Below are 16,904 nucleotides of genomic sequence, written 5' to 3'. Positions count from 1 at the left end.
ATAAGTGAGGTTAAAAAAGCTAGTGCTGGACGGCTTATTATGGGATTGCTCTTGCATATGCTGTCGGCAGTGGATATTTGGGGTGCAAGCTCTTTCCTCTCTTCCTTCCTTCCTGAAGGGCAGAGCTGTTCCCAAGCCCTTGGAGGCAAATTGAATCATGTCCTTGTCCATGGATAAGCCACTCTGTGTATCCAAGGGGAAATTTTAATTAGAGGCCTTGCAGATGGATGGCTGTGTGCAGGGAGCCTGGGCTCCCCAGAGATTCGAAGCCGTATCTATTGTGACTGGTTGGTGGCAGGAGGAGGGAGAGGAAGGCTCCCTCCTTGGCACTTCTGAGGAAAAACACCTCCCCAGCTCCTCCAGACCCCACGGGTAGAAGATGTTCTCCTCCTCCCCACCCCTCCTTCCCTGGGGGCTGCCCCCTCCTGTTCTCCTGCTGGCCTGGCCTGCCCTAGCCAAGGGAGGTGCACAGGGGACTCTTGCACATCATTGGTCTGAGAAGGTCTCCATGCCCTTAAAGAGAAGGTGGATTTTCTGCTGAGCCACCCGAGAAGCCCTTTTATACCTCCTTACTCAGCCAGCTGCCTGAGGCTCGTCTGTCCATCCTGTCCAGCCAGCACGACTCTGATTTTCTCCTCCAGACTTGGGTGAGCCTTTTTGCATATCTCTTAATGACCCAGCTTGCTCTTAGGGAGTGATGGGGGAGCAGATTTGCTTACCTGAGTATTCGGGAGATAAATACCAGGTGGGGGTGGCCTGCTGGGAGAAACAGGGGTGCTAATAAAACTTCCTCCATCCTTTGCTTGTCAGAGAGGGTCTGTGCACTGGAAAGGTTCCCTCTGTCTCTTCCAGTGAGCTTTTTTCCTTTTGATTTCATGCTTTCCCCTCCCTTGGCTGGTTCTGCTCTCAGTTTGAGTGGCGAAGGCAAGTGAAGCCACGCTGACCTCCCCAGGGCCATGGGATTCAGGATCCTTGCCTGCTGTGACTGGGCTACGCTCCCTGCTTACACCCCTTCCTCCAGTTCCCTACCCGACCCTTGCAGTGCCTTCCTCCCCAAAAACACCCTTGGACAGGCACCGACATCCAAATTTATGGTGTCCTCCCGGCAGAACAGGTGATTCAAGCCCACGTCGCGGGCAGCGAGCTGCAGCCCGGCGTTGTCCCCTTGGTTGCCCGGCGTCGCTGCGGCCGAAGCGGGAGCGTGTGCTTGCGGGGCAGGGATGGCAGTAAAAATAGCCGGCGTTCCTCGGCCGCCCCGGCTGCAGCTCCGCCACCTGCGGCGGCTTGTGCTGCGCATCGCTCCGACCTCCCTGAGTCACGGGGGCTGGCACCGGGGAGAGGCTGCCGTCCCAGGAGACAGCTGCAGCTCCTTCTGCAGCTCCCTGGCCATTTTTAGAAGCACTTTCCCCCCCTCCTCTCTGAAGTAATGTGATGGGCCTGCACATTTTCCAGGATAATGTTTCCTTGGCCCTGCAAGCCGCGCCTCTTGCCTCGGGCATGAGCCCCCGTTAATGCTTCCCCTCCTGACGGAGCCTCCCAGGTCTGCAGACGGCTGCTTTTGGGGGCCTTGTCTGCCCTGCAGAGGACTGGCTTGGGAGATGCAAGCAGCAGATATTGCTCTGCTAGAGAAGCAAAATTCTATTTGTGTGGAAATCATTTACAGCAAAGGAAAGGTGCTCTTCCATCTCTTCCCTAATAAGCTGCGTTGTACGTGTAAATTTTCCACTTAAAGCAAATGCAAGGAATTGTCTGGGGATTATTTTTTTTGTGCCTGTATCAACTCAACCACAATTTCCAACCCTGCTCTACATCACGTGTGCTGAGGTTGCTGCAACAGGCTCCCCTGTCCCACAGAATGTGTGCATACACTGGCAGCAGCACCCTCTGAAGTCCTTCCTTGTCACCTGGGGTCACTGCCAACCCTTTGCAGGCTTTGAGATATTTCTTGTTTATGAAGTGAAGTAAGGTTGAATGGCAAAGTAAAGCAGTAAACTGAAAATAGCTTTTACCTTTTCTTTCTTCATTGAATAAAATGGTTTTCTGGGGGTCAAACAAGAAGCATACCTGCAGGAATCACTGTCACAGATCTCTCTTTTTCTGGCTCAGCCCCACCTGGTCTTTTCCAGAAGTCCCTTGATGCTAAGGTTTGTGTTGCTATGAGGAAATGTTTGCCTCTTGTCTACAAACTGCAGCCTAGTTCCCTATATGATGAAAAATTGGTGAAGTTGGGAAACGAGAACAGACCTGTTCCTCATTTTATTTTCTAGAGGAGTCTTCCTTTGTTTTTAAACCCAAGAAAGTGACCACCAGCATGAATAGTTATGAACTTTTTTTCTTGGTTTTCATTTCAGGCTCACAACCATCTAAACCAAGATGTCTGAGTAAGTTCCCGTTTTTCTGTCTCCAATATATTGTTGGCATTTAAAAACTTTTGCTCAACCATCAACTTTTTATGCTTGTTAAAATTCTTCTGCTTGTTTTCAGTTAGGATGCTAACTAACTGCCTTTTTTTCCTCTTTCCCCGTTCTCTTCCTTCCTTTCCTTGTCCATCTGCTTTTCCTGAACAGTGAAGAGGTAAGTGTGTTTTGCTGGGGTTTTCCCTTTAGCGATGCTCATGGCAGCAGTCCTGGTTTCACTGCTCCTTCCTAGGAAAATCAGCTGCTGGGGGTGTGTGTGGGAGGAATGGCTCATCGTTATTTTCTTGCTGACTCCTCCTGGCAAACACGTGAAGGAGAAGAAAAATCCCTTTTGAAAGGCTTTTTTTTGTCTCCTGGCTTGGAGTTAGATGCTTTTTTTCCTCCATTCCTGCTTCTCCAGCCGGCCACGAGATGGTGCTGGGAAGGCAGTGGTCCAGAGCCACCTCTCCTCCATCATCCATCCACCATCCCGCCCTTGGCCTAGCATCCCATCCTCTCCTCCTTCCCCACGTCTACCCCTTCATTTTCTACACACTGAGCACTGAAAAATCACTTCTAAAAGCCATTCCAAGGAGATCTGGATCCAGGGGAGTGTGAGCAGGGTGGAGGTTGCATTCTTAGCAAGTTTTCCCCGGCTTCTGGCAGAGCCAGGTGGGGCTGGGGGCGCCTGGAAAAATGCAGGGGAAGGTGTGGGAGGATTGTTCGTGGCTTTGTCACTCCACATTTCCTCTTAGCAAATTGCTCCATCCTTCATTTCTGCTTGGCATCTCCCCATATGTCTGAAACACCACAAGCTCCAGCTTGCTCTCACCGAGGGAAAAGAGGATGTCAGGGACACATAGAAACACCACAAAATGGTGCTGATATCCAACACATTCTTTTACTCCCCATCAAACCCAGACCTCCCAGAAAAGGCTGGGAGGACACTCTTTGCTAAGGTACCAGTTTTCAGATGGAGAATAAGCCCTGGACTAACAGCCCTCAAGGAATCTGATTACCTGATGGTTAATGGTGTGCTGCATCTCTGAGCATGGTGCCTTTTCTCTGCAGAGCCCTCCAGCCCTGTCAGGAGGGCTTTGGCACCATTTGCATATGCAAGACATGTCATATTTTGTTACATTTCACTCTGCACATCCTTATCTACTTCCTCCTCTATGCAGCACAGACCCACACCCAAGTGCTGCTTTCTACTCCCCGCCCCTCAGCATATCAGATGTGTTTCCCCTGGGCTAGCCCAACTCAGACGTGCCCTGTCTTCTGGGTGAAATGCTCAGGAAACAGCTGAAATGCAGAAGTTGTGGGTTTTTTATAAATAGGAGCCCTGGTCCAGCATGACAAGTACAGAAGGGCAGCCTGTGGTTGTGTCTGTCCTCCATCTGTGATGAGCCCCTGCTTCAGTATCACTTGTGCTGGGTCTTTTCAGCTTCAAGAAATTACACAGCTTTCATGTTTTCACCTGTCTGGCTGTCCTTGTCACCAGAATGTCAGAAGGACACGTGCCTTGGACTGCTCAGAAAGACATCCCACAGCTCCTGAGTGCCCAGGGACATGGGGGTCATTAGCTTGAGCACAAAGTAAAACACATCTGAGTGAAGAGGAAGTTAGAGAAAAGGCTAAAAGTCCCAAGAAGACAAGTTTGAAGTCATATTCTATATATATATTTTCAAGCTCATCACACCCTTGTTATCTCTTCCTGAGGGACTTTGTAGGTTTTAGCTACCTGAGGCTGGCAAATCTGGGTTCAGCAGGGAGCCTCTTCCTTGAGTGCTGCTGGTTTGGGGACCAACTGTATGTCAAGCTGTCCATCGTGGCTGGAGCCATCTTGCAGGTCCTTGGTGGACTGTGGCATTGCATGGGGAAGGGCAATGGAAAGGGGAATGGGGGCCTGATAACCTGCTTTTCTCTTGTTTCTTCCACTTGCAGAAAAGGAGGAGGGCAGCCACTGCCCGTCGGCAGCACCTGAAGGTACGTGGCACTGCTGTGGCTATGTGATGTGTGTCCCGACCTTCCCATCTTCCATCCCAAGCCAGCCACCTCTCAGCACTCTCCCTACTAGAAGAGGCCACAATGCACAACGTGGGGGCCCCCCCACCCCACTTACTGGGTCTCCACCATGTCCCTTGCTTGGAAATGGTGGTATTGATGGGAACTCGCCAAGCTGCCTCTCCATCAGGACTCCCACTCCCCTGACGACCCCCCTGCCCTCCTTCCTTGCCTCCACCCAGTGCTGACCCTTCTCCTGCTGCCTTCCAGAGTGCTATGCTCCAGCTGGCTGCCACTGAAATAGAAAAAGAAGCAGCTGCTAAAGAAGTGGAAAAGCAAAACTACCTGGCAGAACATTGCCCTCCTCTGTCGCTCCCAGGATCCATGCAGGAACTTCAGGTAAAGGCTTCTTTAACCCCCTCAGTGCTGGAGCAGAAAAGATTTGACTTCATCAGTCAGCCTGTTGGATCTAGACCAGCCTTCCCATCCTTCCCATCTTGACCCTATTCTCACCTGTGTTGCCCTGGAGCCAGATGGACCTGCAGCTGGCTTGAGAGGCAGATGGGGTCTCTCTACAAAAAAAAGGGATCTGGCTGGCAGGAAATATGTGTTTTAAATGTTGAGGCAGTAGCACAGAGATTAGGAGCTGGCTGACAAGCCATTCTTCACCTCAATCCCCTCTAGTCTTCTGGACTGAGGGCTTTCAGAGCCAGAGCAGTCAGGAGAGAGGTATTGTGTGTGTGGGTCCTAGCAGTCAACATCCCTCTCTGCTTTCCTCCCAGGAGCTGTGCAAAAAGCTTCATGCCAAGATAGAGTCAGTGGATGAAGAGAGGTATGACACAGAGGTGAAGCTACAGAAGACTACCAAGGAGGTGAGTTTACCCTGGAGCCATCCTTCAGGGTAGTCTCCAGCCTGTTCCTCATGCCTCATGAAACCTATGCCCTGCTCTCTCTCTGCCCCCCACCCCCATTTCATCCACCCCAGCTGGAAGACTTGAGCCAGAAACTCTTTGACCTGCGTGGCAAGTTCAAGCGGCCGCCGCTGCGCAGGGTGCGCATGTCTGCTGACGCGATGCTGCGGGCCCTGCTGGGCTCCAAGCACAAGGTCTGCATGGACCTCCGAGCCAACCTGAAGCAAGTGAAGAAGGAGGACACTGAGAAGGTATCCTTCCCTCTTCCCTTTTTCCCTAACAGGAGTTGGCCCCCACCCTTCAGGGCTCACACTTTCCTGTATGATAGACAGGGTTGAGAATGACTCTTTCTCCATAATGTTCTTCTTCTTGCTCAGTATTTCCTCCTCTGGCACCCATGATGTTGAAACAGGAGGGTGCAGCTCAAAAAGATCTATAGCATGGGTGGAACTCTGTTCCTCTAGCTGACGTGGGGGTTTCCACGGGTGGGCTGGTGTGGGGCCCAGGCTGGATGGGTTCTTACCCTGGGGGGCACCACTCGCACCAACGCAACCATCCCTCCCCCAGGAGAAGGATCTCCGCGATGTCGGTGACTGGAGGAAGAACATTGAGGAGAAGTCTGGCATGGAGGGCAGAAAGAAGATGTTCGAGGCTGGCGAGTCCTAAGCACCTGTGTCTCCACACCTGCCCTCCTCTCCCTGCTGTCCCCGCTGCCCCGCTGGGCTCAGGGGCGCTGACTGGGTGCCATTTCTCTCTAGTTTTGCAAAGAGCTGCATCGTGGCAGCAGTGATGTAAATAAAGCTTTGGTGGGAGAGGTGGATGTTGCCTGCCTAGGTGGCCAGACCCCGACTCATGCCATGGTGCCTGCAGAGACTTCCTCACTGTGGGAGTCCTGGAGGGGATGGGGAAGCTTTGGCAGGGGCTGTGCTGAGGGGATAGGGGACCTCTCTGCTGTTGGTCCCCTCCAAAGCTGCAGATGCTCATGCCCTTCCCCAGTGGTGAAGAGACAGAGATAACAGTCCAAGACCCAGGAGGTGTTGCAGAACCTCATCAGCAGGACGTTGTGGGGAAGAGCTCGGAAGGGGGGAGAGGAGTGGCATCTGCAGGGCAGAAGCAGACCCTTTGGCTCCAGTGGGATTTGGGAGGTGCAAAGTCAGGACAACCTTGGCAGCACCTACAGCAGCACCCTGGAACTGGTACGGTGTAGGGTGCTGTGGTTTTAGAGATGATGGCTGTCACCAGAGTGGCATGGGCAGCTGGGGGGGCAGTGGGTCACTCCTCTCCCTGCCATGGTGGGAATGTCCATGCCACCCACTTTTCTTTTGGGTTAGCCCAGCACTTCCAAATTTCTAGCTGTCGACAAGTAAAATCTTAAATCAGTCTCAACGGTTTTTAGAAAAAGAACAAAACAAAAAAAAGCCCCAAATTCACCTTCCTTCTGCCGTCTCCCATCCCCCCAAACCCTCAGCCCATGAAGTTTCCGGCACAGCTCACTTCTGCTGAGCACAGGAAAAGTGAAACAGTGGCAGCACCCTGGTGCTGGAGCTGTGCGTGCGGCCACCGTGCCAGCCAGGGGAGAAGATGTCAGACTCGGAGGGCTGCCAGGAGGGTGCAGAAGGAGTGAGCCAAGTGGGAGATGAATCCCCTGGGGAGAATGAGAGGTAAGGCCTGGGGACAACATAGCTGCCTTCCAGTCCCGGGATACCGGGAAGCTGGGAAACTGGGAGGGCATGGTGGGAAAGGAGGATGTGCAGCCAGAACAATGATGAACCACGAGGCTGGAGTGGGTCAGATGTTCTGTCAGGCTTTTGACAAGCTTCTCCAGCTAGGAGGAGAGTTAGATTTTCTAAAGGTCTCATCCCCTTTGAACTTCAAAGCCCTTGGGAGGGGGTTGATCGAGTGGGGAACGCCAGCTCCAGAAGCAGGCAAGCTCAAGTGAGGGGTCTGGTGACCTGGAGCTGCTCTGTGGCCGAAATCAGCCCCATGTCTAAAGACCTCTCTAATGTGGAGATCAGCTGCCTCCTCTCCTTGCTGGGCACGTCTGATTTCTTGCTGCATCCCCTATGTCTCCAGCTGAATTTACCTGGCAATGTTTCAGGCTGGCTACTGTAAAGTTATATATCTCCCTGTGCTTCTGCTCTGCTTTATTGCTTTATCAGCAGAGACTGTAAAATTTGGGGTCTCTTCACTCGAATACAGACAACTTTCCATGGGGGCTAAAAGAATACAGATCAGTAGCAGAGACCACATCTGTCTGTGGTGGAGGCAGACAGATAAGCTCAGCAAAAGTGCATCACCCAGAAGTATGGAAGATTTGGACTGGATTCAGGCTGAGCATCCAGGGAGCTTAGGAGGTTGCCTGATTTCTCACCTCCAGCTTCAAAGCTTGCATTAGCATTTCTCCCGAAGGCTTCTGAGAGCCAGCGAAGCTAATGTTGACAGGAAAAAAAGCCCCTTGAGTGACAATGAGAGGAGAAAGGTGTGTCATCTCCTGTCATCAGTGGTGGCAGTAAGTGCTTCGGCTGACACCTGACAGCAATTAGCCTTGGCTGAAGATTTGACTGGAAGCTTCAAAAGGTGCTGGAAGGCTCTATGCATGACTCGCTGCTGAAACAAAGGGGAAGCCTTGGCTGCTGGGGGAGCACAAGGCTTTCCTCAGCACCGGGATCGATGTGATTCCCAGCATTGTCCCTGCCTGGCTGTGTCTCTGTTGCAGGCTCAGCTCACCTCGAGCAGCAAGGAGCAGGTGCTGTGTTTGGCCCAAGGCAAGCAAACCTTCCTGCTCCCCTCTTTCTGCAGTAAGTGCAGGTACCTTGGTGCAGGCAGGGCCACCGGTGGGGTCTGCTGGTGGGGCTGGGTGAGCTTGTTCCCTTTTCTGTTTCCTGCTGGAGTTTCAGCTAAATAAAAGGCTGTCTGGAGGAGTCTGTTCTGTTGCACTCAGACCCTTACAGCCTTGTTTAAAAAGGGTGTGAACACTGACAGCAGGGTGGCGCATCCCTTCCTCTCTAGCTGTGTTCTAGAATCTTAATGAAATATGAAACTTGATGGCAAAAATAGTGAGCAGAAATGAGTTCCTCTTTGTTTTAAAAATATGAAGAATAACTTTCCCTTACAATTTGTATAATAGTTTCATGTGCAGCTCTAAACTTCTCTTGCTTTTCCTTGTGCTGTTTAAACGTTTGCTAGACTCTGGTGATTTCCACTCCCAAAATGAAGGAAGGAAGTGCTCACTTGCTGTTTTGGGTCTACCTTTTCTCACCCTGTGGCTAGCTTATCTTCCTGATCATCCTCTCCTGGACGAAAAAGCTCTTTTCAAGCTGACCCATGGATGGATGGAGGCAGGATAAGGTTCTAAGGACAGCCTAAAGCATGATGGATGTCAGAGCAACAATCTTGTGATGGAGCTGCCAGGAAAGTGAATCCCAAGGCTCCTGGGTGTAATGCACAGTGGGAGATGGCAGGAGAAAAATATCAGTGCTGTGTGTCCTTAAACAATGAACTTTGTCTATTTAACTGTGCCCAGTGTATATAGAAGAGGAGCTTGCATTAGAAAATGTCCTAGAAATCTTAATTTGAACATAGCCTACTCTGTTCCCTCATACAAATTGGGACATACTGGCAAAGTCCTGCTGATGCTGGTGTAACACTGCTTAAACCAGACCAGTGTTATGCTCTCTTCCATGAACTGGACTTGCTATGTGGGAAACTGCTGTGGTGTGAGCCTTCCCAAATAAGTGAGAAGCTGGGGGGAGCTCTGGGGAGGTGGCTGCTTAGCTTGTCCTCCCTTGATGCCCAGGGCTTGGGAACCCAGTATGCACAAGGTCTGTTACTCAGAGCTCTCTCCATAAAGCTCTGGAGGCTTCAGGTAACCCCTGCCTTTAGTTCCTACCCCCATAGCCGTGCACATCCCTTCGGCTGTGCTCTGCAGGATATCTGTACCTGGGAGGCAGATTGGCTTTTCCCCTGTCTCCTTCCTCCTGGGTCTTCCCTCCCCATGAGCTGCAGGGCAGGGAGCCCTTGGCAGCCCATGTATGGTCACTGCCTGGGGGGAGGCTCTGCTGTGCCAGCAAGCCCCAGGCTTTTCCTTGCCATGTCCATCCCCAGCTGTCTTGAATTCTCCAGATCCTTAGAGGAGCCTCAAGGGTCTTTGCTGAAATGGCTGCTGTTGCTAAGTATACCCATGGTTGGAAGGAGGTTGTTTGGGAAAGCTGATACTTGGAGAGTTTTTGGACCCCTCAGTACACCAGATTCCTTGGGAGTAGAATGGAGGGATGGCTGATCCCTGCTCAGGAGTGACTGGTCACAGTTTGACCCAGCTGGGCTCATTAAAGTGGAAAAATAGTAGGGAAATTAACAGGGGAGGCCCAGATGGATTATTTAATGAAGCCGGGTTATACTTATGGTTTCCAAATTGGATATAGGTGCTCTGGCAGTGGCATTAGGGATAAAGAACTGTCTCTAATTATAGGAGGTATCAGGTGCCTTCACTGTCCTTTTCTCCTTGGGGAAAAAAAAATAAATTAAGCCTGGCTTGCCTCGCCTTGCCTCCGAGCTTATTTTGCTATGTAAAGCTATGGGTTTGGAGGAGTGTGTGTTAAAGCAAGGGATTGCCCAGCAGCCTTCATTTGAATTGCACTTTTCTTTTGAAAACACTAAAGACTCTCTGCTGGCTGGAAGGCTGGCTTTCTTAAAACTCTTGATGTGAAGTCTGGCTCTGAAGCTTGTGGGAATCCCTTGCCCCTGGATTTTGTGAGGTGAACTTACTTCAGAGGGTTTAGGGCTTTTCCCCAAATCTGAAAACCTAGAGATAACTGGAAGGGCTGGCTGTGCAGAAGGGAAGTGCTTAACCCTGGCATGCCCTGGGGTTCCTGGGCCCCTCTGCTCTGACCCTCACTGACCTCGCTAATCCAGCCTTGACTGATGCTCTGCCTGCATCCCCCTTTGCATCTGTCATCCCTGTGACCCACATGCCCAACTGTGGGGTCTGCCTGGGGGCTGAGCTGACTCCTTGCTGCTCTGGTGCTCTCCCCAGAGCTGGGCTTGCTCCCAGCTAGGCACTCATCCAGCCTGGCTGCTGCCTCTGTCAGGACACTGACTCACATCTGGACAGACCACCTGGCCAGGCGGTGCTCGTCAGTGCCATGTTTTTGTTGGGAACAGCTTTTTCTTTGAGGGGGGCGGGACTGCTGGCCCAAATAAAGTTGTTGCTCAGGCTCCAGGAGGCCTTGGTATGACCACCAGACTCCTGAAAGTGTAATCTGGCTCTGACTGACTGCAAACCTGCAGTGGTGCTCAGGGGCTCACAGGGAACATCAGAAGGATTTGGTGCTCTCACTTCATCCTTCCCATGCAGCCCTCCTGGCACAGTCCAGCTTTGCAAACCTGCCTGGGAGGGATGGTGCCTGCTCACCTGGAACAGGTGAGGGAGGGCCCTGCTCCCCCAGCTTGCACAGCAGCTTGGACCTCCTGTAGCTGCAGTTCCTGTTCCCTTAATATGAGCCCAATAAACTCCTCATCAGGCTGAGTCTTTGGGGATTACTGAGGAGGTGCTTTGGCATCCTTTGAAGCCAAATGCACGAGGAATGGATCTTCATGCTGTGGTTCTGTTCTTAAGCCTTTCAGGACGAGAAACCTTGGGGATGTATGTCAAGGAAAGGAAGACACAGGGGTGTATTTGTATGGCCTCTTTACGCAGGTCATGTTCTGGATCATGGCCATCTGGTATGGGTCAAAAGATATGTCCTAGGAGGTGTTGCACATTCTGGGAAAGCAGCTGTCCTGCCTGGCATGGATTTGGTATGATCAGTACTACAGGAGCACCCATGGTGTTGCCATGCTGGGTGCTCTGTGGCTATGCCCGTGGCCTCCTGCCTCAGGGAAAGAGGACAGGTTATCTCTACTGCGAGGTCAGACATCTGAGGTTGAGATGTTTAAGAAGGGGAAGGGATGCCCTGACTGTAGAACTTGCCCACTGTGGGTTTGGTACCCAGAAGAGGTGGTTTCCTAATGGACCTGTGTGACATCTGCCAGGCCTTGGCAGCTGTCTCAGGTAACCCAAGGCATCCCCTGCTTGACACCCATGTTTAGGCACCTGAATTGCTTCCTGGTTTCCCAGTATCATCTAGGAAGCACAGTCCACTAGTGAGATTTGAGCCCAGCTCTCCTGAGGCTTGGCCAGGTATCTGGCAGTCCTCGGCCTGTCCACATGTTCCACAGAGGCTCAGCCATGAGTGGGTTAACCAGCCCACTTGGAGCCCATGGATATTTTCCTTGTCAGTGTATCCATCCTAACGCACACCAGATGTGAGAGGCAGCCGTTGAAGTGTCTTAATCCCAGGTTTCGGCACTCAGAGTTGTCTTCCTCACGGGCAGGTCTCCAGTGGCTTTCTGGGGGCTCCACTCCTGCAGCCCTCTTTGTCTGCAGAAGAACTTGCAGCAGGGCAGGACAGAGTATCTTCTGTTATTTGCTACTTTAAACAAGTCCCTCCTGGGATGGGCTGCTAGGGCTGGCAGCAGAGCTCCATCTTCAGTCATACGGGGGAGTGTCAAACCCAGGAACTATTTGGGTTCAGCCCGTCTCACATGAGCAGTGGTGGTTCCTAGCAGCCTGGTGCATGTGGTAACTGTCCAAGGAATACATGGGTAAAGAGGAAGATACACGAGCCAACCCAGCTGGAAATGGCAGTCACTGGGCTTCTACTGGCTTTATTGGTGACTTGCATCCAGTGGTCTGAAAACTTGGGGCAATCTGCAGGCAACTGATCTGAGAAGTGCAAGACTTGAGTTAGTTGGAGCTCAGTTTATTTGGATTTCTCTTGCTATTGCACAGACATGTAGGCCCAAATGCTTTTGCCAGTGTATGTCAGCACCATCCCTCTGCCTGCCATAAAGAAAGCTCTGCCAGTTTGCATCAGCTGGAGGTCTTCGGTTCTTTTGCTTACGTGCTCATTTTGAAAACAGATTTTGTTGTTAAGGATTCATTCTGCATTACCAAGGAAGCCTCTCTCCCAGCTCTAGGTATCTGTTGCTTGCTGCAGCTGAGTAGACAGTTTGTGCAGTGCCTTTTATCAAGTCCTTGCCAGATAGTTTGGAAAATATGATCTCTTCTCCTGTGCTTGTGCATGCTTGTGCTTTTCTGCTGCAGAAGCAGTTTCCTTTCCAGTGCAAGCTTGCTTTGGAGCCATTAGCATTGACAAACCCGGAACTATTGACAGACCCCAAACAATCACGGCTGCCAACCATTTGGGAGGGGCAGGGTTCTCCCCCAGTAAAATGGATGACAATAATAATTTCCTCTTAAAATAAGTGCTTCCTTGCAGTTGCCACGTAGCTTCCCATAACAGGAGCTGACAGCCTTGTGCCCAAGCTGAGCTGTCTTGAAGGGCAGACTACTGTGATACACAGGCTGCGCACCCCTGCTCTGGTGGGACTTCTTCCTGGGGCTGGCATTTGTCTCTTCTGCTGCTTCTCCATTCCAGTTGCCATCTTCTTGGATACAGCAGTAGCTGCCCTGTGTGCAGAGAGGCTTCTCTGAGCTTTTTTTTGGGCCTCGCTTTGGAGCATTAATGACTGTCTTCCCCCTTGACAAAGCCACGCGTCTTCAAGCTTTTTGGATACATGAAGATACTTTTGTGAGCCCTTTCAGAACAGCTCCTGTCTTTTGCCCAGCTTCGCGAGGCAAGCATGGATGGATATGGGCAAGCTGATATTAGATGCCTTTCCCTGGGACAAGGAGCAACTTGAAGTGAGGGACGCAGGAACTGCCACATGGCGCTTGGGAGTTCCTTCTTATCCATTCAGTCTCCCCTGACCCCAGCTGGAGTAACAGCCCAGCAGTGTAAAGCAGAGATTAATGGTTGCTAAAACTGCTTGTGTTGCACAACACGGTGCTGCATCAGAGCCTGGAGCCAGCTGCAGATGAGCTAATAAGTTTATATTGGGCAGAAGCTGTATTTTACTTCTTGAAAGCTGTGTGGTCAGCTGAGCAGCACGGCTCAACGCGGGGCTGCGCTCGTGCAGTGGAACTCACCTACACGCCCATCCACAAAACGTGCTGCATGGCTTTGGGCGATGCTTAAATACACCACACAGATGCCACCTGGTGAAGGAAGGTGGTGCCTCTGTTACTGGTTGTGCACCTCTTATACCCAACGTGGAAGATGTCTGAAGTGTCTTCAGCTGCCCAGTGTCCATCTAATCTACCTAGTCACAGACCACTCTATTTATTTTAAACAGACATTCAAAATTCAAATTCATTCAGCAGCTTTCCAAACCTTGGTGAGCAGAGACTCATGACGAAGCAATATGCTATAAAAAGGCCTTTTTTCAGACTTTTCCTACAGTGTCTGCTGGGGGAAGACAACCCCTTGGCAGCAGCTGCCTATATCTTATCCATCCTGGCTGGAGTCCTTTGTCCTGCTTCCTGGCCTTGCGGTAGACAAGCATCCCTAAGAGATGGAGCCTGTCTCCTCAGGGCCAATAGTTCTCCTCTTGTCCTGTAATGACCCTCCTGTGTGGGTTGGGAGTATCTTATCTGCAGCCATTGTTTTGTCTTCCTGTCTCTTTCCCAATGGCTTTGTTGATTTAACAAAATATATAGATAGCAGTGCACAGTATCAGTAATGATGCTGGCTCGACATGCTGGACCAGCAGACTCCTCCAGGGCTTGGCTGAGTCACTTGGCCTTGGCCCTGATCTGGGAAACCCGGATGGTGGCTCACTGCAGTGGCTCACCATGGTTTCTTGCTGTTTGCACAGCCCTTGGTGCAACAGGGGCTCAGATCTCCTTTAACTGTGCTGGGCTGCCCCATTAATGTTTCTCTCCTTCCCCTGTTCTTTAAATCCATCCTTTGTCCTTGTGTGTATCACCCCTGGAGCAAAAGCATCTTCTCTTACAAGGCTTGTAAGCCTCCCCTCTCACTGGTAAGTGAAGCAAACTCTTGGGATTTTAGGTTTATTATTATTAGGTTTATTATTATATTATTATATATTTTAGGTTTATTATTATTATTTATTATCTTGGTTTTTTAGGTTTAAGTTCCCCAGGGAGTGTCCCTTTTCCATTCTGTGTGAGGGTGAGAGGTAGCAGTGGGGCAGAGGAAGAAGGATGCTCCTTCTAGATCCAGCTTCTGATTCCCTCTCATTTCTGCCTCTTTGGATATCATAGGAAGAAAGTCAGCATTGATCCCATGCCAAATAATTCAGACTTAGTATGACACAGTGTTTGTTGGCTGTTTAGACCCACAATTACACATGTTTTTCATGGTGCTCCTCTGAGCGCGTGGGCCTGGCAACACCTCTGAGCCAAGACAGCTCCCGCCTACAGCCCCCCCTCCCTGAACACCCCTGGGGTCGTGTATTGGCTTGGGAATATCCTCTCCTGACTCATGGCCAGGACAGAGGAAGGCTTGCTGGGGAGCATCACTGGACTGGACTCCTTGCCCTGCACCCTGAGCTAATTGCAGAGGTGAGGCGCCCTGCCCTCCTGGCAGCACACTTTGGTGCTTGTGAAGAGCTGTTCTGGTGGGAAGGAGACAATGTGCTGCTTTTGGCTGCTAGTCCTGCTGTTTCCTTGGGATTATCTCTTGACTGCCTGTCTTGGTCTCTGTATTTGGCTGCCCAAAAGTGAGTGCTGGCAGAGTAAGCTGGACTGAGTTAAGTGGGAATTTGGGGTGGAGGTGAGGTGGCCAAACCCTACCCCTCAGGCCAGTGTGTAAACCACACCATCTATGCAGCTGATGTATCAATGGTGTGCCCTTTTCCCTGAAGTGGGCCTCTCGGGGGGCTGGGCAAATGCTGAGGCCTGCCAGGCTGGTTTCAAAGTGGTGGATACATGGGCCTGGTGAAGAGAGGCTGGTGGGATGTTGGGATAGGGAGAGAGGTTTGGGATGGCAGAGGGAAAGATGCAAACCAGAGATGCTCCCCCATCTACTCATTGTCCTAGGAGGCTGCTGGTGGAGGCACAGGGTCTCCAGCTGAGATAGGGCTTTTAGTCCTTGCTGAAGATGTGAGGCTGTCCCTGTGATGAGAACATCTTCTCGGGGTGGGATCCACCACTGACATGCAGGCATGGACCTCTGGAAACCATGCTGGCAGATGGTGGCACTTGTAAAGGACTGGCCCTCGCAGTGACTGTGCTTTGGGGCTTATGCTGATGCTGGTTTACATCCCAACAGTATTGGAGAGAAATGCTGGAGCTGTATTTCCTCACTAGCAGGACTAGAGTATTTTTGTTCTTTTTTTTTTTCCCTCTTGACCATGTGTGAGCCTTCAACTGATTTTGCAACTAGTCCTACATAGCAGAATGATTGTGTAATTAACGGGAACTGGTGCAGCCCTATCTCTCTGGGACTCCAGCCCTCCTTCCCACAGTGACGGAGGCAGACCCACTCTCTCTCCCAGCATCTCACCTCCTCTACTTTCCCTGCTGCTGGGAAGAGCTTTGGGAAACTCCAGTGACACTCAGGGTTGGCTGGTGCCCCAGGTCCTGTAGTGGGGTGGTGTTTTGCTGCAGAGATTTATGGTGGTTCTTCTATCTTAAACTGTGCCAAAAAATAACAGATGAATTAATTCTTTGTTTTTCTTCCTGTGTCCACTGTACTCCTACCCACTTCCTGGTGGGAGCAGAGGGTTTGTTTCTGTGAAAGGATCCGAGCAGCTGTGGGACTGATGCTGACCTTACTGTTCCTAGATACAGGGTATGATTCACACTGATGCACGTGGCAGTGAGAGGCAGGAGAGGAGAGGGGACCCAAGGCGCCTCTGCACTCTAAAGCTATGGTGTGGGATTTCTCCTGCACTGCTCTTTCTCTGTGGGCACATCTTTTGTGGTTTTGAATAGTGGGTTTAAACGCTCCCTGCCCCACAGAGATGGGGATAGGGACTCTGTCCATGTGTCACTTAGTGCACAGTTCCCTCCCTTCTTGCAAGCTGGGGGTCCTGCTATGCTCTCCTCTCCTGTGGTCCTGCCAGACCCTGCTGATGTTGGAGGAAGAATGAGTTTTCTTGTCATATTTAATATCTTTCTCAAAGATGAAAGCCAGGGAGAAAGGCAGGAAGCCTTCCCCAGAGGTCGAGTGACCCAGCCACCTTGAAAGATTTTTCCAGGCAGAGTTCAGTACCAGAAATTTCTCTCCCTGGGAGCAACACAGAGCTCAGCCTGCTGCCTATTGCAGTTAAGGGACACCCTTCCTCACTGCTTCACTTCTGGTGTTTCCAAATTATCTTAGCACCTCAGACCAGTAACAGCTAATGTCATGACCTCTCTCCAGTCCTGCATTTCATCATCCAAGCACGGTTTCTGTCAGCCCTGTTCATGGAAAGCCCCATCTCTGAGAGGCAATCAGTCCTGGAACTGAGGTGGAAGTCTGCCAAGTGCTTTCAAGATGAGGAGCTCATGCTGGCATCCTCCGGGAGTCAAACCCAGTGTGAAGCCAAGGCTCTCTTGCTGGGGGAATTAACAGCTTTTCCCTCTGCCCATTTACACAGAGAATCTCACCTCTGATAGGTAGCAGCGTCCCTTTGCCTCCAGTAGGCTCCTGCCTTCTCCTGGTGACAGTGGCTGCATTCTTCCTTGCCCCTCCTCAGCTCCCTG

At 51.2% G+C, this 16,904-nt stretch overlaps 2 protein-coding genes across 2 annotated transcripts in view; both read left to right on the top strand.

The window, feature by feature from the left end:
• Positions 1-544: 544 nt before the first annotated feature.
• TNNI2 (troponin I2, fast skeletal type) lies at positions 545-6,129 on the top strand. Its single transcript, XM_042038280.1, has 8 exons — positions 545-647; positions 2,352-2,381; positions 2,568-2,574; positions 4,341-4,382; positions 4,671-4,799; positions 5,183-5,272; positions 5,386-5,562; positions 5,879-6,129. The coding sequence occupies exons 2-8, from the start codon at positions 2,374-2,376 to the stop codon at positions 5,975-5,977; spliced, it is 552 nt and encodes a 183-aa protein (XP_041894214.1). The 5' UTR covers positions 545-647; positions 2,352-2,373; the 3' UTR covers positions 5,978-6,129.
• A 695-nt stretch (positions 6,130-6,824) lies between these two features.
• The window catches only part of LSP1 (lymphocyte specific protein 1), a 48,654-nt gene continuing 38,574 nt past the window's right edge, over positions 6,825-16,904 (top strand). The window contains exon 1 of the mRNA XM_042038223.1: positions 6,825-6,972. Within this exon, the coding sequence (XP_041894157.1) occupies positions 6,893-6,972 (80 nt within the window). The 5' untranslated portion in view covers positions 6,825-6,892. The remainder of the gene's footprint in view (positions 6,973-16,904) is intronic.

Source organism: Corvus kubaryi, unplaced genomic scaffold (genome assembly GCF_017639235.1).
Source record: "Corvus kubaryi isolate FWS band 111438036 unplaced genomic scaffold, C.kubaryi_AGA036_p1.0 37392, whole genome shotgun sequence".
In the NCBI taxonomy this organism is placed as follows: Eukaryota; Metazoa; Chordata; class Aves; order Passeriformes; family Corvidae; genus Corvus; species Corvus kubaryi.
This window is presented reverse-complemented; position numbering and strand designations above follow the sequence as displayed.